This window comes from Somniosus microcephalus, chromosome 6, assembly GCF_052327205.1.
Source record: "Somniosus microcephalus isolate GS21.2 chromosome 6, FLI_Smic_1.0, whole genome shotgun sequence".
In the NCBI taxonomy this organism is placed as follows: Eukaryota; Metazoa; Chordata; class Chondrichthyes; order Squaliformes; family Somniosidae; genus Somniosus; species Somniosus microcephalus.
In genome coordinates, this window is record NC_140992.1 from 214,133,047 (window position 1) to 214,156,875 (window position 23,829).

Consider the following 23,829-nt stretch of genomic DNA (forward strand, 5'->3'; position numbering starts at 1 on the left):
TCTGTTAACAAAAGTAATGAAGGAAACCCATATTGCTATTGATATGAATTCTTTACATGAATGAAACCACCTTTCAATAAGTGGTCAGTTCCTTTAAAAATAATCACTGTGTGGCGGTTCCACCGGGTGTCCCTTACTATGTATATACATAATTCCCTTTAACTTACCTTTGTATGTACATAACTTACCTGTTTGGGCCGTTACCCCTTTAAGAACGCAACGTAACGCACTGACATCACGTCGCGCGTCGCGTAACACACCGAGATGCGAGCTGACCCAGCTCGGCCTTACACTCTCCCGACGGTCGCCGGCACAACTCGGCCTCCCGCTCCTGCGGTGGTCGCCAGCCCGGTTCGGCCTCCCACGCCCGCGATGGCCGCCGGCCCGGTTCGGCCGCCCGATCTTGCGACTTCGGCCGCAACGGCCAGCCACAGTTACGCGCCAACGCAACGGCGCAGGTCACGTGACCGCCCAAGCGCAGGCAAACGCGCTAACGTCACGGCGCGGTCACGTGACCACCTAAGCGCGGGAAAACGCGACCGAGCGTGATGACATCATCACGCTCTCCACAGGACTGCGGAGTCAGTCCTCGCAGCGTCCCCGCTGGGTTAAGACGTACCTTCTGGCTCTCCTGCATCCAACTCCATTGTCTGCTGTATAACATCTGTTTCCTGCATTAAATAACTTATTGATTGTTCTCCTGAAGTCGAACTTGATTATTTAGTAGTCATTCGTCCGATACCTACCTAGGTGAACACGAACTGCGACATTGGTGACCCAACGACGTGAGTGCGGGGGCTCATCAATACCTACATTGGTGACCCCGTATCCGTGAACATTTTTCACAGACGAAACGCACAGCCTGACCCTCGTCTGCACAGAAGACAACCGACGAACAACAGCCGACGAACACCAGTTCCTACATTGGCGACCCAGTCTTTGCAAACGTATTCGCAAAGGAAGCGCAGCCAACACCTACATTGGAGACCAATTTTACAGAGGTAGAGCACGACCAACACAAACGCCAACGCCTACAACTGGTGAGTTTTGTGATCGTCTTTCAAAAAAGCACGCTATGGAAGCATCAGCCGTTTCGCTGTCGCTACCGCCATTCAGGGAGCTGCAACCGCCCTCGTGCTTTCTAAAGGTAGAAGCCCTGTCCGCCGGGAACATCGATGCGGCACAGACCACGCACGTGCTTATGGTCTCCGTATTCGATATTTCTACCGCCACACGGTTCGTCCGCCTCTACGACATCTCCCAACGCAACAGCAAGCATGAATCCCTCCAAGCGCGGGGTCCGCAGGTTTTCGAGCCCGCAAGATCGGAGCGCGCCCCCGCGGAGATGCCACGAGGACTTGCTCCTCTCGAAACACGAGGACCCGCTCCTCTCGAAACACGAGGATCCATCCCTCGCGAACCACGAGGACCCATCCCTCGCGAAACATGAAGACTCATGCCCCGCCGACGACGCACCAGCCCGTCAGCCTGCTGGTTGTGTTACCTAACACACTTTTCGGTGAGACAAGAAGCGTGCTGCCCTCCCGGCTGTTTTCTCCTATAGCAAGAACAACTACAAGTGTTGCCGCCCTCCAGGCAGAGTTACCCCTACCGAAATTAACAACAACCCGGACCATTGCCGCCCTTTCTCCAGTTTTCTCAACAAACATCTACTGACGCTGCAAACATCGAGGACGGATCCAACGGGCATCCCGTGGCCGCGATCAGCCACGTGAAAGTTGCTGTCCTCACCGATCACTGATCAACGCAGCAACTTTTCACCCTTTGTGTTATCGTCGTAGCACTATGGCACGCACCGTTCTGTGCGTTCCAGCCTCCCGAAGGTTTCGCTCACCTGTCGGCGAGTTCACCGACCTCGCCTGTCAAGTCCTTCTGGATCGCTCGTTTGGCGTTACTGCAGAGTTCGTCAGAACAAGGACTTGTTTCAACATCAACGGAGACATCGCCCGCGTCCGCCCAACCTGCCCGTCACTCTGACAAGGCCTGCTGTTTCACACGTCTCCATGGTCCTTCGCCTGACGGATACGTTTTATTCGACACGACGTGCGTAAGGATCCGCTTACGACCAGCATCTTCAGACCTGGCCCGCCAAGTCGAGACAGCACGCCCGAGACCACTAGCTCGTCAGACCATCTCATCTTTGGACTTTTGTTAAAGCGAATTCTGGGGGGGGCGCCCCTTACTATGTATATACATAATTCCCTTTAACTTACCTTTGTATGTGTGGTAAACCACTGTTATACCTGTCTGTGTCTGTATGTGTATTCCACTAGGTACAGGTCTGGACATGCCTCGGCTGACTCCTCCCACTATTCCAGGTATATAAGTGACTACCTCCCAGTCCCTTAGTATTCTGGACGGGTCGACCACTCGAGACAAGACCTTCATTCTTTAGTTAATAAAAGCCTGATTGTTACTCGCTCAACCTCAGTCTTTTGAGTAATTGATGGCGCATCAATTTTATTAACTAAATTTTTTATAATGGAGAAGATCCTCACACCAGCATGCCTGGACCTGGACATTCGGGAAACGGACGCTTCCACCAAGTTTGCTCACTGGCTCATGTGCTTCGAGACATTCCTGACTGCCTCCACTGCGGTCGAAACGGATGCGGACAAACTGTCTGTCCTGTTCTCCAAGGTGAACCACCGAGTGTACTCAGTCATCCGGGACGCGACCTCGTACACAGCCGCCCTCCAGCTGCTCAAGACCCAGTACACGCGCCCTGTGAACGAAGTATACGCTAGGCACCTTCTGGGGAGTCGCAAGCAACAACCTGGGGAATCGACTGAGGAATACCTCCAAGCACTGTCCGTGCTTGGCCGGGCCTGTGGGTGTAAGGCGGTAACGCCCACTAAGTACACGGAGGAACTGATCCGGGATGCCTTCGTAGCGGGCCACAGGTCCAACTACACCCGACAGCGACTGCTGGAGCAGAGTGACCTCACCCTCGACAAAGCCTCCGAAATCGCACTAACGCTGGACGCAGCCTTCCGGGGCATGGATGCCTACTCCTCTGCACCGTGGACGCCGCGGGGAACGACAACCTGGGACACGGTAGGACAGCCCCATAGCACCGTGCCACCCCAGCCACAGCCCAACGACGGCCCAACTACCGCAGCAGTGTCCCAAAGCCAGACAGCAGTATCCCAAGGCCAGAAATGCTACTTCTGTGGCCAGGCCAAACACCCCAGAGCGTGCTGCCCGGCGAAGAATGCGACCTGCTCGGGCTGCGGGAAAAAGGGACACTACGCCAGCGTCTGCAAGGCCAAAGCCACCCCGAACGCCAGCAGCGCCGCGTGTGGGCCGTGCGAGCCGCCATCTTGGGCCCCCAACAGCGCCGTGTGTGGGCCGTCATCTTGGGCTTCCCCAGCCATGTGCGAACCACCGCAGCAGCAGCCATCTTGGACGACTCCAGCCACATGGGAATCATGGACGCCGCCATCTTGGACACCAGCCGGGACGCAGCAGACCGCCAACCCCCCCCCATCTGATACTCGCAGCGACACCCCGACCCCTACGCTGGCCTCTGTGACGCTGGACCAAACGAGACCGCACCAGCTAGCTCGGTCCAAAATGGACGTTAAGGTAAACGGCCATGCAATAAACTGCCTTTTTGACTCCGGGAGCACAGAGAGCTTCATCCACCCCGACACGGTGCGGCGTTGCTCTCTCCCAGTCCTGCCTGCGCACCAGCGGATTTCTATGGCCTCCGAGTCCCAGTCAGCGGACATTGGCGGCTACTGCGTGGTGACACTAGTAGTAGACGGGACTGTGTTCAATAATTTTAAACTCCTGGTCCTGCCCGACCTCTGCGCTGCCGTTCTACTGGGGTTGGATTTCCAGTGCCACCTCAAAAGCGTTACGATGGCGTACGGTGGCCCCCTCCCCCCACTCACAGTCCGCAGCCAGCAGCCTCCAAATTGCCCGCCGCGCACCAGATGCAACCGCTCCACACTCAGAGTCCCACCACCCCCCACTGTTTGCTAACCTCACCCCCGACTGTAAGCCCATCGCCACAAAGAGCAGGCGATACAGTGCCGGGGACAGGGTTTTCATCAAAACCGAAGTGGAACGGCTCCTGAAGGAGGGGATTATTGAGGGCAGCTCCAGCCCCTGGCGAGCCCAGGTTGTGGTCGTTAAGACCGGCGAGAAACAATGCCTGGTCATCGACTACAGCCAAACAATAAACCGCTACACCCTGCTGGACGCCTACCCACTCCCCCGCATAGCTGACATGGTCAACCAGATCGCGCAGTACCGCGTCTTTTCGACCATTGACCTGAAATCAGCGTACCACCAGCTCCCCATCAGCCCTGAAGACCGCCAGTATACTGCTTTTGAGGCAAACGGCCGTCTCTATCACTTCCTTAGGGTTCCCTTCGGCGTTACCAACGGGGTCTCCGTCTTCCAAAGGGAGATGGACCGGATGGTCGATCAAAATGAGCTGCAGGCCACTTTCCCTTACCTAGATAATGTGACCATCTGCGGCCATGACTTGCAGGACCATGACGCAAACCTCGAGAAATTCCTCCGCACTGCCCAACTCCTGAACCTGACATATAACAAGGAGAAGTGCATATTCCGCACAGACCGCCTCGCCATCCTTGGCTGTATTGTGGAACACGGGGTCATCGGTCCCGACCCGGACCGGATGCGTCCCCTTATGGAACTCCCACTGCCCCACTGCCTAAAAGCTCTGAAGAGGTGCCTAGGGTTTTTTTCCTACTACGCTCAGTGGGTCCCCTACTATGCAGACAAAGCCCGTCCGCTGATCAAGTCCACCTCTTTTCCCGTGACGGCAGAGGCCCGCTTAGCCTTCCACCGTATCAAGGAAGACATTGCCAAAGCCACCATGCACGCAGTGGACGAATCCATCCCCTTCCAGGTGGAAAGCGATGCGTCCGACTTCGCACTGGCCGCCACCCTTAATCAGGCGGGGAGACCTGTGGCATTCTTCTCACGAACCCTCCAGGGCCCGGAGACCAGACACTCCGCGGTCGAGAAGGAGGCCCAGGCTATCGTGGAGGCTGTGCATCATTGGAGGTACTACCTGGCCGGAAAACGATTTACCCTGCTCACTGACCAGCGTTCAGTTGCTTTTATGTTCAACAACAAGCAGAGGGGCAAAATCAAAAATGACAAGATCTTGAGGTGGAGAATCGAACTTTCCACCTACAATTACGAGATCTTGTACCGGCCTGGGAAGCTCAATGAACCCCCAGATGCCCTATCGCGTGGCACCTGCGCCAGCACGCAGATCGATAGGCTGAGGGTCCTCCACAATGACCTCTGCCACTCGGGGGTCACCAGGTTCTTCCACTTCATCAAGGCCCGCAACCTGCCTTACTCCATCGAGGAGGTCAGGACCATGACCAAGAACTGCCAAGTCTGCGCTGAGTGCAAACCGCACTTTTATAGACCAGACAGAGCCCACCTGATAAAAGCCACTCGCCCTTTCGAACGCCTGAGTGTCGATTTCAAAGGGCCTCTCCCCTCCTCCGACCGCAATGTGTACTTCCTCAACATAATTGACGAGTACTCCCGGTTCCCGTTCGCTATCCCCTGCCCGGACATGACCAGTGCCACGGTCATTAAATCTCTGAACAGCCTCTTCACCCTGTTCGGTTTCCCCAGCTATATCCATAGCGACCGGGGCTCATCGTTTATGAGCGACGAACTCCGCCAGTACCTGCTCGCTAGGGGTATTGCCACAAGCAGGACCACCAGTTACAACCCCCGGGGGAACAGACAGGTGGAAAGAGAGAATGCAACAGTTTGGAAGGCCACCCTAATAGCCTTAAAGTCTAGGGGCCTTCCGACCTCCCGCTGGCAGGAGGTGCTCCCCGATGCGCTCCACTCGATTCGGTCACTGCTCTGCACTGCCACCAATGCCACCCCTCATGAGAAAATGTTTGTCTTCCCAAGGAAGTCCACATCGGGGACATCGTTACCGCCATGGCTGACGTCCCCAGGGCCGGTACTACTGAGAAGACACGTGAGGGCCAATAAAACGGACCCCCTGGTCGAGAGGGTCGACCTCCTCCACGCCAACCCCCAGTACGCTTACATTGCGTACCCGGACGGGCGGGAGGACACAGTCTCCATACGAGACCTCGCACCCTCGGGGACCACTGTAACCCACTACCCATTACCACCCCCCCCCCACGACCCGATATCCAACCCCAGCAGCCAGCTCGCCTTGGACCGTCACCCACGAGGACTACACTCCAGGGCCCCAGCCTACACGGGACGCGACGCCGGAAGCTCCACCACCCCTGCCGTCGCCACGTCGATCACAGCGGCAGACAAGACCTCCGGAGAGACTCCAATACACGAACTTTTAAATACACTTCACCCCGCCGGACTCATTTTTAAACAAGGGGTGAATGTGGTAAACCACTGTTATACCTGTCTGTGTCTGTATGTGTATTCCACTAGGTACAGGTCTGGACATGCCTCGGCTGACTCCTCCCACTATTCCAGGTATATAAGTGACTACCTCCCAGTCCCTTAGTATTCTGGACGGGTCGACCACTCGAGACAAGACCTTCATTCTTTAGTTAATAAAAGCCTGATTGTTACTCGCTCAACCTCAGTCTTTTGAGTAATTGATGGCGCATCAGTATGTACATAACTTATCTGTTTGGGCCGTTGCCCCTTTAAGAACGTGGCATAATGCACTGACATCACGTCGCGCGTCGCGTAACACACCGAGATGCGAGCCGACCCAGCTTGGCCTTACACTCTCCCGACAGTCGCCGGCACAACTCGGCCTTCCGTTCCTGCGGTGGCCGCCGGCCCGGTTCGGCCTCCCGCACCCGCGATGGCCGCCGGCCCGGTTCTGCCGCCCGCTCTCACAACTTTGGCCACAACGGCCAGCCACAGCTACGTGCCGACGCAACGGCGCAGGTCACGTGACCGCCCAAGCGCGGGCAAACGCGCTAATGTCACAATGCGGTCACGTGACCACCTAAGCGCGAGAAAACACGACCGAGCTTGATGACATCATCACGCTCTCCACAGGACTGCGGAGTCAGTCCTCGTGGCGTCCCCGCTGGGTTAAGACGTACCTTCTGGCTCTCCTGCATCCAACTCCATTGTCTGCTGTATAACATCTGTTTCCTGCATTAAATAACTTACTGATTGTTCTCCTGAAGTCGAACTCGATTATTTAGTAGTCATTCGTCCGATACCTACCTAGGTGAACATGAACTGCTACAACTGCATCTTTTCCTTTTCATCCTTTCTTCCACTCATAGTATGCTCGACAATACATGCAATAATTAACAAATGACAGTCCTATAAATAAATCCTGTTGTAGAGAAACACTACATATAGGTGTAGGGTGTATTTAATGAGAGAAAACTAGCTATGGTTGAACAATCAAAACTAGCTATGGTTCAAGCATTTAAATTAACAATGATTGAGATGTTAACCATGGCCGTTCTTAAAGCAGAAACATCATCCTATTGGGGCAGCTAACAGGCCCCATGATTATCATACCAGTTTACAAACTAAACAGTTACTGTAAGTCAGTTCAGCAGGGTCAGATAAAATGAAAGCCTTGTACAATCCTCATAATAACCGTTCAAGAGTTCTTAAAATGTGCAATTCGCAAAGAAAGATTTTTTTATGCTAATCACATTTTCAGTACTCTTCATAATTATAAAAAAATCTGCATTTGGCTCAAAATTTCTGCCTCGGTACACAAAATTAACTTTCACTTTTTCAAAAAGGAACCATGCCTTTTCTGATGTGTTAAATCTTTTAAGAACTGCAGTTACAAAAGTCTGATTTCACAACTACAGGTGAAAATTTAGTTGCCGGACCCAGAATGAAGATTGGACTAATAGCTACAGTTCTCTTCGAACCACTGATTTACTGGACATTAGTTAATGTATGAGTGTTACATTCATTACACACACATTGGCCAGAATTTTCCAGGGTATCGGCGGGCGGGATCAGTGGCAGGTCGGGTGGGAAAGTGTCAACCCGCCGCAACGTGCCTTTCCCAATGCCGGGTCTTGTCAGCGCTGAGCAGACCCGACAGGCAGCGGCGGGCGACCCAATTAAACTCGTTATAATGTAGTCACCTGACCCTTAATGTGCTTTTTTACCTTACTTTTTAAATTTAACTTCATAGCCACGGGAACCACGCTGATTGGTGACCATGTCTGTCAAACTGAGGCGGGAGTTCAGTGGCCATTGCTCCAGCTGATTACTTGACGGCTTCAAATGTACAGTAAAAGCTCCCACCTGACAGAGCTCACTTTCCTCAGCCACAAGCTGTTCTTCACTGCATTTCCACAAGAGATTCAGCATGCTGCAAGTCTTTCCACAAGTCTCCATCCAGTCTCACCTCATTACCTCTCTCACCATTGACAGATAGTTTCCGTCATCTGCATTTCATCGGCCATTGACAGATCAGTTCCATCATCTATACTTCACCTGCCATTTATTCCAGCAGCATGGGTGCCATTTTTACTGTCTCACCTTGGTCCTCAGAATTGGAGAACAATGGGCCCCAACACCAGCAGCACCAGGCACACCAGCAGCACCAACTACACCAACCTTCTCTGCAATCAACTGATGCTGCACAGGGTTAGGGTTACAGATGGCATCAGCACCAGAGCACATTGCTGCCCGGGAGGCCAGGGATGGCCTCATAATTGTTAGATCTCAAGAGTTTAATAACCTTGCTTGTATAACAATTAAAAGAGTACGCAGGAGACAGAGTTCAGTTAACAGCCATCCTTTCAAGAGAAGCTTCTCAACTTTATGCACTCTATTTCCCATAGTGCATTGCACATCACAACTACGGTAAGCTATGTGGGACATTTCAAATACAACATTCAAAATACACAACAATAATGGCCAGATTTACTTCACTTGATGCGGTACACCCTGGCTGCCACACGATGTGCCAGGTTGGCACCACCCCATAAAGCATTTCTACAATGCCCAAGCCATTCCTTTCACACTCATCACCATTGCAGGGGGTACCGTTATGTCTCACCATTCACTGTAACTCACTAAGCCACTTCCAGAGGTGCACACAAATCTGTCCAGGATGGGAAAATGTTGAAAATAACAATTTCAATGTTTGACAGCACATTACCAGAAACTTTATATGAACATTGGCTAAAACACCCAAGTGGCTACCCTTGTGTTTTGTTAGTTGGTATGATTGCACTAGGATGAGGGTGAGTGAGAGGGGTGGCTAGTGAGATGGGGATGTGATAATGTAGATAGAGAGAGAGGGATGGGTGGAGGTCCAAGGTAAATTGGTGTGAGTAATGATGTGCAGGAGTAGGGTAGGGAGGACAGAGTGATGGGGATGTGTTGAGAGGCACAGCAGGATGAGGTTGAGCATGGCTTTGTACTAACGTTTTGTGATCTAATGAGATCATTGCAACATTTGCGCCACTGCACCCAGGTCCTACTGACCATATCCCTGCTTGTGCCCTCCTGTGCAGTGTACAACCTGGCTGTTTTGGTCTCCTGGGGAGGCGTCTTCTGCTCATCGAAAGGGAAGAGGATCTGCCTGCGTGCTCGGACTCCCTAAGCATATGGTGGGAGTCGTGGGAGAACCTGGGTGCAGCCCTCTGCCTCTGCCCAGTCGTTGTCAGCATTTTCAGCACTTCAATGCTGTAGAACATTGACAGCACAAATGTCAAAAGAAAGTTGGCCATGGTCCCTTTTAAGGAAACCGGCTGATGATGCATCATGAATGATGTCACCAGACCCGCTTCCTCTAATTTGCCCGGGAAATGCGCTGGGCAGGCTTAACATCCCCATTGAGGCAAGTTCATTTTAGACAGCGGGATGGAGCCAGCAGTGGGGCCGCAAGCCAGCAGTCAGGCTATGACCCACCACTGACGTCGCCCGCCCTGGACCTGCCGAGGTGAGCAAAATCCCAGCCATTATGTCCATATCTCACAAGCTACTGTATATTTGAAAATGTGCTGAGCGGACAAACAGGAGGCAAAAAGCCAATAAAGTTACTTGGAAATAAGGCATAATACATAGAAATTAAACTGTTCTATTATCAGTTATTAATATTTTAAAATCAATAGAATGCAAGAATGATTTGAAGAATATAAATACTGTGTGCAGTTATGAATCTTTCAATGCACTAGCTTGGATGAGCAGAAAATGCAGGCGGAGTGAACTGTTAACATGCTTTTCATGAGTGGATGAATTTTCTTTGACCGTTGAGCTAGTGAGCTGCTTTAAGTTGAACTCAAAACAAGCTAAAAAACTGTATTTGTTCAGTGTTTTCATTGCAAATTTAGTCATAATTTCACAGCACATCATGGTGAAATATAATACAATAAATTCTTCCCAATAGTTTATTTTAAAACTGTCAGGACTAAGATTTTACCCCTAATAATTTGGAACAGACATAAATATTACAAATATCTTGATGAATATAAATATATATTTGAACTTTATGAAGTGTGAGCTTGTTTTCAAAGAAAGTTGAGAATACAGTTAATGATTTTCTATGTTACAAAGACCAAGTTAATGAATGCTCACAGTTACTGACTGTTTTAATATGCATTCATTACTACAATAAATGTTAACTTTGTTTGGAATAGTGTGAAGATAATTTATTTAGTGGAAAGTGCAAACTTCTGGTAAGGCACATGATTAAATCTCACTGATTATTTCCCACACATTGTCAGATCTGCAAAAGGTACTATTTACACTTGTAATTGTACTGTGATGCCATACAATTACATGACTTTCATGATTAGGCTTAAATCCAAATGTCTCAACAATGTTCACTTTCTTTAAATGTCATGTACGCCTTAAGGGTCTTGACAATGATCCCATTGGGTCATTTGGACTATTGGAGTCTTTTTTCAGTCAAGAGGTAGAGGATAAAATGCCAGATCATATTATCAGCAGACTTTAATTAAAGCTAAGGGCTATAATAGAGTATCATCTTCCAAACATCAGGTCATCTATTGTCATTTGAAACATTGACCAACAGCCTCAAGTGGCCCTGGTACCCATCAGACAGTTTTAGAATTGGAGGCAACTACATGGCTACAAATGCAGTAGGCATATGGAGACCGAGGTCTAGATTTGAGAAATGATATTATAAACATTGCTCTATTTATATCTATGGTCAAGCCCATTTTAATAAACAGTAGTTAAGTGAATCAGTCTTGCTTAGGAAATAAAAATAAAAAGCAATAGATATTAATGATCAAAATCCTCATAACCCATTTAATAACATCAGAATAATTATAGAAATGGATGATAACGTGTTGTTGTGAAAATCCCTGAAGTCGTCACAAATTTTGGCAATATGTATTGGATTTATTGATGATGTATTACTGCATTGGTTTCAACATGCACCAAATTACGAACCGCCTTTTTCTTTGCAAAAGCCGTCAATATTTCTGCTCAGATGATAAAATATAATTTGCCACAACTAATGTAGGGAATATTCAGAAGTGTGAGCATTCTGTGTAAAAAGACCAAGAAATCAGAAAGACTAGTTCTCCCACCTCAAGATAGTCCAATTAATGCTTAACACAGATTCTGGTTACCAAAATCAATTGGTTAAAGAATAAAATAATTTTTGAAATGGATTTGGCTTTACTTTTGATCTGCCTTTAACACAAGATTCTTAGACTGCTATAAGCATATTTTGAATTATATGAAATTCTACAATCTTCAGTAATGAAAAATTGTAATTATGAACCCTTGAGTCAATAATTAGGGGGACAGATAGCATCTTTTGTAAGCAGGATCGAGAGTCCCACATGATATGCTGCCTATCTGGTACCAGAGTGAGGGACATCTTGAACCAGCTTGAAAGGATATTGGAGAGGGAGGGGGAGGATCCAGTCATTGTGGTCTATGTTAGAATCAACAACATAGGAAAGAGTAGGCAAACGGTCCTGTTTGGAGAGTACCAAGAACGAGGAGCTAAATTAAAGAACAGGACCTCAAGGATTATAATCTTTGGAGTATTACTCAAGCCACATGCAAATTGGTATAGGGATAAGCATATTAGGGAGGTGGACATGTGGCTGAAGGAGTGATGTGGGAAAGATGGGTTCATTTCATGGGACACTGGCCCCAGTACTGGAACAGGAAGGAAATGTACCGTTGGGATGAGCTCCACCGGGACCTGGGCTGGGACCAGGGTTCTAGCGGAAAGGATAAATAGGGCTGTCACTAGGACTTTAAACTAGTAAATGGAGGGGTGGGCTCAGGTGGAAAAGGTAGTATAAATAATAATTCTAAAACAAACAAATGGGAAGAGAATAAAGTAATAGTAAGAAATTGTGCTTTAGACACTACAGGCAAAGGGAAAACAAAAAGATGTAAAATAATTAAACCAGGAGAAATAAAAAATGTGAGAGTAAAACATCAGAGTAGAAGGACAAGTTAGAGTGTGTAGCCCAAATAAGCGTTCTTTATACAAATGCACAGTGTATAAGGAATAAATTGAATGAATTGCAGCCGCAAATTCAACTTGGAGGGTATGGCATGGTAGCTATTACTGAGACATGGCTGCGAGAGAGTCAGGACTGGGAACTAAATATAGTAGGTTATAAGATCTACAGGAAAGATAGGGAAATTGGTAGAGGGGGAGGAGTAGCCTTAGCCTTGAGGATAAAATCAAGTCAATGATAAGTGATGATATAATGAGAGGTGAGCAGGCAGTGGAGACTTTATGGGCAGAATTAAGAAATAGAAAAAGTTTTAAGACTGTAGTGGGAGTTCAGTATAGGCCCCCCCGGGAGCAGCTGTGCAGTGGTAGAATGTATACTTGCAGAGATTAGGCAAGCACGTAGTAAAGGCAGAGTGGTTTTAATGAGGGATTTTAACTTTCATATAGATTGGGATAAGCAGACTAGCTAATGTCAGAAAGGTAGTGAATTTCTTGAGTGTGTCCAGGATAGTTTTCTGCAACAAAATGTCCTAGAGCCAACAGAGTGGCAGGCTATATTAGATTTAGTAATGAGCAATGAGCCAGATTTAGTCAATAACCTAACGGAGCGATCATAACATGATCACTTAGTTCAATGTAGTGTTTGAAAGGGAGAAACGCGAAACAGCTACTAAAATTCTAGATCTAGGTAAGTCCAACTTCAACGTGATGAGACAGAGACTGTCCACACTAAACTGGGCAAATCTGTTAATGGGTAAAACGACAGAAGATTAGTGGGAGGTGTTCAAAAAATAATTTAATGTGATACAGAGCCAGTTTATATCCCTAAGGGGCAAGAGCTCGACTTGCCAAATAAAAACAGCCATGGACAACTAAAGATATAAGGGACAGCATAAAACTAAAAGAAAAAGCTTACAAAAATGCAAAAACGAGCACAGATCCTGGCAAATGGGAGAGATACAAAGAACAAAAGGTGGCAAAACAAATAGTATCAAAAATGGTATATGAAAAGAAACTTGCAAGGGATAACAAAATCAACACAAAACATTTTTACAATTATATTAGGACAAAAAGCGCAGTCAGGAGTAATGTGGGCCCCTTGAAAACTGATAACGGTGATATTGTAAATTAAAATAAGGAAATGGGGGACATGTTGAATAATTACTTTGCATCAGTATTTACAGTAGAGGAAGCGGATAGCATGCTGGACATCCCAAGGAAACTAATATTGAATCAGGAATGGAGACTCACCAAAATTAACAAAAGCAAAATAACTGTAATGAAGAAAATAATGGCACTAAAGAGTGACAAATCACCACAACCAGATGGTTCTATCCCAGGGTTTTAAAGGATGTAGGCGAGAACATTGCAGATAGCCGAACTATAACCTTGCAAAGTTCCGGAACCATTCCTTTAGATTGGAAAACTGCGCATGTCACTCCGCTATGTAAGAAAGGTGAGAGAGTGAAACCAGGGAATTATAGACCAACTAGGCTAACATCTGTTGTTGTGAAATTACTTAAGTCTATAATTATGGATATAGTGACTGAACACTTTGAACATTTTCAGCTGATCAGAGAGAGCCAGCATGGACTTGTAAAGGGTAGATCATGCCTGACGAACCTGACAGAATTTTTTGAAGAGATGACTACAGTAATGGACAGGGGAATGTCTATGAATGTTATTTATATGGACTTCCAGAAGGCATTTGATAAAGTCCCTCAAAAGAGACTGTTAGCTAAAATTGAAACTCCTGGAATTGAGGGCAAATTATTGACCTGGTTAGGAAATTGGCTGAGCAGCAGGAGAGAGAGAGTAGGGATAATGGGCAGGTACTCTAATTGGCAGGATGTGACCAGTGGCATCCTGCAAGGATCTGTGTTAGGGCCTCAACTATTCACTGCATTTATTAACGATTTAAATGATGGGATAGAAAGCCACATATCCAAGTTTGCCGATGACACAAAGATAGGTGGCATTGTAAGCAGTGTAGATGAAAGCATAAAATTACAGTGAGATTAAACGAATGGACAAAATTGTGGATTTCAATGTTGGGGTCATCCACTTTGGACCTAAAAAGGATAGAACAGAGTACTTTCTAAATGGTGAAAAGCTAGAAACATTGGAGGTCCAAAGAGACTTGCGGGGTCCATGTACATAGATCATTAAAATGTCATGGACAGGTACAGAAAATAATCAAAAGGCTAATGGAATGCTGGCCTTTATATCTGGAGGACTAGAATACAAGGGGGTAGAAGTTATGCTGCAGCTGTACAAAGCCCTGATTTGACCACATCTGGAGAACTGTGAGCAGTTCTGGGCACCACACCTTAGGATGGATATATTGGCCTTGGAGGGAGCGCAGTGTAGATTTACCAGAATGATACCCAGACTCCAAGGGTTAAATTACGAGGAGAGATTACACAAACTAGGGTTGTATTCCCTGGAATTTAGAAGGTTAAGGGGTGATTTGATCGAAGTTTTCAAGATATTAAGGGGAACTGATGAGGTAGATAGGGAGAAACTATTTCCGCTGGTTGGAGATTCTAGGACCAGAGGGCATAGTCTAAAAATTAGAGCCCAGGCCTTTCAGGGATAAGGTCAGGAAACACTCCTACATACAAAGGGTGGTAGAAGTTTGGAACTCTCTTCTGCAAATGACAATTGATGCTAGATCAATTGTTAATTTTAAATCCGAGATTGATGGATTTTTGTTAACCAAAGGTATTATGGGACATGAGGCAAAGGCAGGTATATGGATTTAGGTCACAGATCAGCCATGATCTCACTGAATGGTGGAACAGGCTCGAGGCGCTAAATGGCCTCCTCCTTTTCCTATGTTCCTAATAATAATTATAATGCATAACAGTAGAAAGGCTACCTTCTCCAGATCATGTCGTCTCTTCACATGGAAGTTAACACCTACAAGCAGCTTTCTATCCAGACATTAGGAATTCAGAAAGCATGGGTCATTAGAACGCCTCATCTTGGGACCACTGCTAGTTCCTGCTTCTCCCCTTCCCCAACAGTCTTCCCTTGTTAATTAAAGCTAAGGGCTATAATATTGTATCATCTTCCTGTTGCTGTTACCCAGTGCCACAACCAACAGTAAAGCTGAAAACTAGCCAAACTCACCCAATGAGGATAGAATGTTTAAATGCCAGTTAATACTGGGATTTCAAGTGATGATGTGGTTGGGAATTTAAAACTCTTCTATCATTTTCCATCAGGGTGTCAGCTGTGGTTCAGTGGGTAGCACCCTCGCCTCCGAGTCAGAAGGTTGTGGGTTCAAGTCCCACTCCAGGGACTTGAGCACAAAATCTAGGCTGACACGCCAGTGCAGTACTGAGGGAGTGCTGCACTGTCGGAGGTGCCGTCTTTCAGATGAGACATTAAACCGAGGCCCCGTCTGCTCTCTCGGGTGGACGTAAAAGATTCCATGGCACTATTTCAAAGAGCAGGGGAGTTATCCCCGGTGTCCTAGCCAATATTTATCCCTCAATCAACCTAACAAAAAAACAGATCATCTGGTCATTATCACATTGCTGTCTGTGGGAGCTTGCGGTGCGCAAATTGGCTGCTGCATTTCCTACATTACAACAGTGACTACACTTCAAAAGTACTTCATTAGTTGTAAAGCACTTTGAGATGTCTGGTGGTCATGAAAGGCGCTATGTAAATGTAAGTCTTTCTTTCTATAGTTACCAGTAAAAAAAATAGGGCATAACTGTTCAAAAATTCATTGTGTTGATTTATTAAAACATACATATCGCATGATAAAAACTTAACCCGAAATTGTATTTTATTAAATTTGGTTCAAACCCGATCAGTAATAAAAGGATAATGGACAAGCATTACTGTAGATACAAAGGGATAAAGTGTGTTAGTGCTGCCCACTGTTGTCCTCATATGTACATTGATTAGATATCTGTTTAACACAGGTATAATATGTCATAGAATTAATCTAGCACGTAACAGTTTACCATAAGCCTTTTAACACTGAACAGTGAAGTGAAACTTACCATAAAACCAAGATACTCCAATGGCTTCTATTAACACCCCAAAGAGGATTGCTGTCCCTGCTGCAAATTGGTCTAGTAATGTGAGCACATAAATTCCACCCTACAAGAGGTGAAAAAATATCATTGATATTTTGCACAATTTATGTTTTCATTAGCTTGTTCTTGATAACAAATATTAAAAATTACAAAGTCTAATACAAAAGCTAATCTGACAATCTCCAGGTTTATGAAGAAAAATTAGGATAGAAACCCCTCAACTCATTAACTGGCAAATATCCTTCTGCAATATGCATTACACTAGAGGGATAGGCTAGATTTATATAATGTGATATGAATAATAATTATATTTTGTACTAAAAATGTTTATATTTTAAGTTCCTATATGTTAATATTGAATCTAATTAGCTTCCCTCCCACATGATTAAGTCCTGAATATTCCATGGGATTGATCTGTGTAGTTGTATGATAAATGTGATTTCATTTCATTTCATTTCAATTTTATTTATCACATAACTAAATGCAAGTAGTGTAATCTAGTCAGTGAAATGCTTTTTTCTTGACGAGCTGAGAGCACCAAGCAGCAAGAACACTTAGCTGCCTGGTACGCACGGAGCCCGCAAGGACGGCAGCCATCTTCATCGGCGCCATCACAAAACAACACATACCGACATATACACGCATACATACTTTAAATATAAGTAAAGTAGACTTTAAATATAAGTAAAGTAGACATAAAATAAAGACATAAAAAAGACAGCACATAAAATGAACAAGCAATAATGTAAAAAAAAGTAATTTCTACAGTAATTTCTACCCAGGCTTGTGTATTGTGAAGCTAAGCTAAAATTCTATAACAAATAGATTTTTCTCAGTGTGAAATGCAGAACTGTATCAGTCCACCAATCTGAAATGAAACACAGAAAAACAGAATCCTTTCGCATGGAACTTGGCATTCAGCTAGAATACTCATGGTATGAAGTTATCTTGTCTCAGGGAACTAGGTGGACTGATGTTGAGCAGGATTCCTATTGCAGTATCAGCATATGCACCAAGTAGGAAGATTTCCTTTTTTTGTGTTGATCACTTCATTAACTTCAATATCAAGATGTGGGTGCCAAATATTAACAGATCAATACTGCATCCATGCTAAATCTCCAATGAATGACCAATATGTCTTGCAGGAAACCCCACAGGATGCTGCTGCTTCTGATCCTCTCCATCATATATCATATCATATATCACATCAGTCCATAGGAGACAATTTACCAAGTAGCGATCAACCTTTCAGGATGAAGGGTGCTCGAAGTATAATTAGAAACCACATATGTTCACTTACTCAGCTTTATTGCATAACCATGTAACAAAAAATGAACCTGCATTTGTATAGAGTGCTATCACTTTGGGGGGGGAAAGAGGGGGTTCAATATTAACCCTCCTACAATGGGCGGGAGAAGGTCGGGTGGGGGGGTTAAAAATTTTAAATCGCAAAACACAGCCCCAACCTGCTGCGTATGTGCCTGCCACCATTTTTATAGCCGTGGGTTGCTTGGCGCACCTGTGTCGTGTCTTGGAGAGGCGGGACACTATTATAATATTTAAATCAGGCTCCCACAATGCATCTGGGAGTCAGATTTAAATTTAACGGTTGCTGGCTGGGTTTCCCAGGGCTCGGGAAACCTGGCAGCAAAATAGAGACAAAAGCAGCTGGCAGCAGAAGGCAAGTGCTTTTTAGAGCGCTCACTGTGAGCCAGGAGGAGCAGGAGTGCTCGCTGGGCCCTCAAGCAAACCCTCTGCCAATCACGGCCTCTCCTCGCTTCCGCGATCGGTTGACTCCAACCCCCAATCTCAAGCCACCTGTCCCCCCAACCCGATATTTCCATCCCCTCCTCATTGCTGGACTCCAAAACCCCCTCCAACCCCAGATCTTTCCATCGACCCCATTGCCAGGCTCGAATCCCCCTCCCCTACCAACCCCCGACCTCGAGCCGCCTACTCCGCAGTCAGCCGACTCAGACTCCCACCCCAGAGCTTTCCCTCCCTCCCTCCCTCCCAGCGGGAAATGGAATAAAAAATGATAATGAGGCCCTGTTGTTAAATTCGTCAGGATCTTTGCTTCCCCAGGATCTCTGAGTTTCCCCCCATTACCACACTCCCCTCCACCTCCCCATAAATATCGGGTCCTTGGTCTCAACACAGTTAGATGTAGAACACTGACTCAGCAATAGGATGAAACTACTTGGGTAACAAAAATTGAATGAGATTAGTGGAGATTTTGAAATGGTTACAATCTGGTTCTTCAACAGGAAATATTGTCTTACGGAAGCATTTATTTAAATGGGGGTAGCTGAAAAATAATGGGCCGGATATTCCGATGCCTACGGGTGGGTACGCACTGTGTACACACCCGTAGGGACATCAGAAATGCCGGTTTCAGGCATGCATAGCGCATGCGCTGAAAACCGGCATTTCCGATCTGTCAAGAATGCTCTTGCCCTGGAGCAGGGCCTCTGCGGGCAGATAGTTCCGGTTTCTGGACCACCTCCGCCCACAGAAAACCCTAAGAAATCTTACGCCTGATAAAAGCAGGCTTAAGGCTGCTTTTACCAGCATAACATTTGAAAAAAGTAAAAAAAGTTTTTTTTCCCCACTCGTTTATCATTTAAAAACTTTAAAAAAGGTAAGTTTATTTTTAGCCCCGTAAAAAACTTATTTTTTCAAAAACTAAAATGTTTAAAATACTTAATTTATTGTAATTTCAACTAATTTAATAAATGTGATTTTTTTAAAATTATTTAATGTTTTACTGTGTTTTTGGGGCGATCTTCATTCATTCAGGTCTATCTGTCAAGTGTATGAAGGGAGATTCCCTTCTTTGATTGGCTCCCCATGGCCCACGTGATCCCAGGGATGCATGCGCTTCTGGAATACGTGGGCCCTGCACACTTGGAGTTGGAGGGGCCCAGGAGCGGAACTACACGCACCTCGGGAGCCCTCAGGTAAGTGCGTAGATTTTTTCCAGATCGGAGGCCTCCTCACGTAGGAAGCCTCCGATCGGAAAATACGGCCCATTAAATTTGTTTTGTAATACGGGTGTTTATCGTTGACTCTGAAAATCAGAATACGCTATGGGTCAACATCTGTTTTAACTATATCTCAATTACATGAATAATGTAATTCAAAGAAAACTGAAAATATTATTCAGTAATTCACTTTGGTCGTGTTTCCAGGGGTAACTAACTTACCAACACGGTTTCAAAGTAATTAAGAAATTGATGTTTGTCAGACAACCACTTTGTTGCAATTCAGGAACATTTGACTTATGTTAGACCTGCAGAGTTGGATTGTGCTATTGCATCCACTCTTGTAACCCATGTTGCTATTTAAAGATCTCATTTAGTTTCTTGGGTGGAAGCCAATTTTTCTGTTTGTATAGTTGTACAACTATTATATTCATTCTGCTTTAAGCCATTAAAATATGTTTGCAGGAGCAATTATTTTAAAAGAGCTATGTGACTTAATTTCATTATTTTAAAAAATGTGATTGTTTAAATACCCCCATCTCTCCTGAGCACGGTTTGCTTTATTTAATATTTGTGGATTCAGTCGCCCAGCTGGTGTAGTCTCCATCCTCTCTATTTCCAGGTCATTTGGAGTAGCAGACATGATACTGAGCCTATTGTGCCAAGATATGGGCCGAAGGCTGCTCGTGAGTGAAAGTGTGCAGTTGTAGCCTGCTCAGCTTGTCCATATTGAAAACGGGAGTCGTGGCAAACCCCGTGGAAACTTTCACGAGGAATTTCTTGGGGTTTCTCCCAATTGGCGGCCCTAACTTCAGCAGAAACCACGGGTACATTCATAAATGGGGTTTCCATTGATCTTCCATCGAAGTTAAGGAGAAACCCAGAGGAAATGCCCAGTGTAGTTTAAAAAAAATTGAGTTGTATTAGTTATATCAACTAGCTTAAAATTTTATTTTCATAATTTGTACTTGACAGATTAAAGATAGAAAAATCACAATATTAGCAATCATATCAATGCTAATTTATTCTTCCCTACATCAAATCAAGACTCACTGCACTGCACATCTACTCAAACTCATTCTTTCCCAGGATTTCAAATCTGTGGAATTCCTTACCTTCTTCAGTCTTTCCTTTCTTCTACAATCTTCAGTCTTTTAAAACCCAAATTTGGTATCATCTAGTTACTACTTCCAGATTTACCTCACCTTCCCTTTTACACTTTCCAACTTTGGGAGTATGTTGCACTAGGGGCCTTGGCTATTTCCTTTGATTTCTCAATAAAAGAAACACAGTAATGCAGTTGTTACTACAAGTTTGGGCTACAAGTTTGCAACTAACGGCATATGATGACACTGATGTTAATAATATCCAATATTAAAATAACACAATTGCTGCTGATCTGTTAATGCTAAATATTAGGTTCTTTGTCGGTAAATTCCTTCATTGTTGCTTCATTATCCAACTTCTTCCTCCTATGTTCTCCCTTTCCTGCTATAAGGCAGCTGCTGCCAAAACAAATATTCCACTCGGATGAAATATTGCTGCTACTTGTTAATGTGGCTGATTTTCATTTCCTTCCACCCCGTCGGGTGGGAGCAGGTGGTAGCGCAATGAAAATGGCGACATTGATCATCCTGTTCCCATTGACATCTGGGCGACCACCATTTTGGGGGGGGGGGGGGGGCCTCGAGAAAGGCAGACCAGGCTACTGTTGAAACAAGCGGGAGCCTCATTAGCCAATGCAAATTGGAGCGCAATTATGTCAATAGGACCCAATGCAATTTTGAAGTACCAATGGGTGCAGCATGCGCTATGTATGCTCCATCCATTTGTACTTTGCATAGAGTGGCCTAATCAAAGGCCCTTTTAGGGACTGCTGCAGGTCACTCAGACAAAAAGGGGACTATTAATGCTCCTGTTGCCCCATAAAATAATCCACCAGCCCGATGCGTGAGCCTCCACAGCTCTTCCTTGCAATCACCTCCCTTGCTTTAATCTACCAGGACCGGCTGGACTCCACAGAGGAGCCAGCAGACTTCCCGCCCTCCACAATCAGCGAGCTATTCCAAAAAAACAGCAGCTCACTGACAGAATTGAAACAAGGCCCGACTATGAAAATGGTTTGGGTCTCCAACCATTTCCATCAGGCAGACAGTGGGCTCACTGCGCCCATCGTCCACCTGATGGAAGCGGTCATTTCAAAAGCGTGCAAACTGTGTTTAAAGCTACTGCAATGTAAGCCATAGCTCATGTGTACTATGCTCTTATTTGATGCGCAAATTGGCTCATTCGCTTATTTCACAGTGTGAGCTATGGGGGCGGTTTGTGGTGGATGGACGGTATGTGGCCACCAGATGGAGACAAAGTCCTCCTCTCACTCCAATTCAGGTGAAGGCCACACCCACCTCCAACACATCTGAGGCAAATCTACCCATTAGCTCAGGAGTTCAAAAGGCAAACTAGTGCATCCCTTCAGGGCCAGTGCCTGAGGACGCGGACGCTGCTGAACCCGGGTGGAATATTGTTTAGTTCTGAGAGTCTGATATGATCCCTGGACCAGCTGAGAAAGATCCAGTGGTAAAGTAACCCTGGCTTATTGTTTTTAGAGAAAATTGATTTAAGGACTGCCTTCCTAACCACCTGGGGCGGGTGATGGTTTTGTTCTTCATTTTTCTTTTTGAACGTCATTATGTTGTTGGATTTTGCCAGACGTGAACCTTTTTTCCCTGTTTTCTAAAAATAAAACACAGCTAACTGCTGTTTTTCATTTACCAATCTTGTGACTGCTTGTGTCCTCCACCCCCTGCATCAACACCCACTTCGGTTGGGTGCTGGTTGATTGCAACAGTTAGATGCACTGCTTAATGATTGGTTTAGTTTAGTTTTTCATTTTGGTCATTGTCCAATGATCCATTACAGCTCTGATTATTGAACTGTGAGCTTCTGGCAAAAATAGAATTAGCACCAAAATAACAATGTTATAAAACCAGTACCAGTAGGATGACACACGGGGGTATATTTTCAACTTGCAACCCAGTTGTAAAACTGGCATTGAGAATCAGCCACCCATTATAGAAATCAATGGAAGTAAAAGTAGGGTAGTTTATAGAAAGAGTGGCTAATTCACAATGCCAGTTGTACACCCAGCTGGCAAATTGAAAATCTACTCCGTAGTCTTTGCAAAGCTGTTTTCCAAAGCAAGTTACATCACTTTGCTATTTCAGACTTACATTGGTGATGCAAAAGAGTGCAACTAGGAAAGTTCCACCTGCAGTTATAAATGTGAAAAGCTTTCGGTGTTTCTTCAAAAATTTGAAGTCATCTGTAATTCCAGTAACAACTGCCTCCATGCCGCCCATCTGAGAAAAAGGAACCACATGGGACTAAATTACAAGTTAGAGGACTTTAAGACCAGCTCAAAATGATTAGGATTTTGAAACAAAAACAAAAAATCATAGATGATAAAAATCTATAATGGGCCAGAAATTGGTGAACGGGGCTTGCCACGCGTGCAAGCCCCGTATATGCACTTACCCCGCGCTACTGACGATCAGCTCCAGGGACGCCTGGACTTGGTGTTTGAAAAAGAAGAATCCCGGGCAGCGTATGACGTCACGCCGCCCAGGAGTGCAGCCAGCGCGAAGCCAGGAGCGTGCAGTGCAAGTGAGACACGCCCCTTGAGGTCTCAGTTTCACTGGACACGCCCCCAATGTTTCTGTCAAGCTGCTAAGCATTTTTACATGCAAAGCAGCAGTTTAAATAGGTTTTTGGAAGTTTTTTGAAGATTTTGGTAACTTTTATAAACTTTTTAAAATGTTTACATTATTTTGAGTAATCTGAAGTAGTTTTAAAGAGAATTAAAGCAATTTAAAGACTTTTAAAAGCCCTAAAAGAATTTTTTTAATTCCATTTATTTATTTAGCAATGTCGTCGTCATACGTGTCTTCACACTGTTCCCTTTGGGGAACTGTATGAAGTGGTGGAAGGATTTATGGCCATGATTAACGCTCATTCCGTGACCATAACCATCTTTGAACCAGCCATTAGGGCGGTTAGTCCTATGGCGGGAGGGTTTTACGGGCTCCCACAAGCTATACAAGGAGGGGGGGCCACCCACACCCACGGACGCAAATATCCCACTGGATGTCAACCCAGAATTTAGAGCCGGAGCTCCAACTCCACTTGCCGGGACTGTCTGGAGCGGGGTTCATTACCCTACCCTGATCTGGCCCAGCGGCGGGGATCCTACCGCTATGACAAAGGCCCAATCCGATTAGCAACGTGAAATGGCAGCATAGGGCTCCAGTCACGGGGAGGGAAAAGGCGCAGGAAACGTATGGGTGTC

The 23,829-nt window shown here is 45.8% G+C and overlaps 1 protein-coding gene across 4 annotated transcripts in view; it reads right to left on the bottom strand.

Annotated features, from left to right (window-relative positions):
• Positions 1-23,829, bottom strand: part of slc6a2 (solute carrier family 6 member 2) — a 251,088-nt gene that overhangs the window by 22,211 nt on the left and 205,048 nt on the right. For all 4 annotated transcript variants that reach the window (XM_085991382.1, XM_085991383.1, XM_085991385.1 and 1 more), the window contains 2 exons: positions 22,715-22,843; positions 16,465-16,564 (listed from right to left, as the gene is read on the bottom strand). In XM_085991382.1, coding sequence (XP_085847508.1) covers positions 16,465-16,564; positions 22,715-22,843 — 229 coding nt within the window. The remainder of the gene's footprint in view (positions 1-16,464; positions 16,565-22,714; positions 22,844-23,829) is intronic.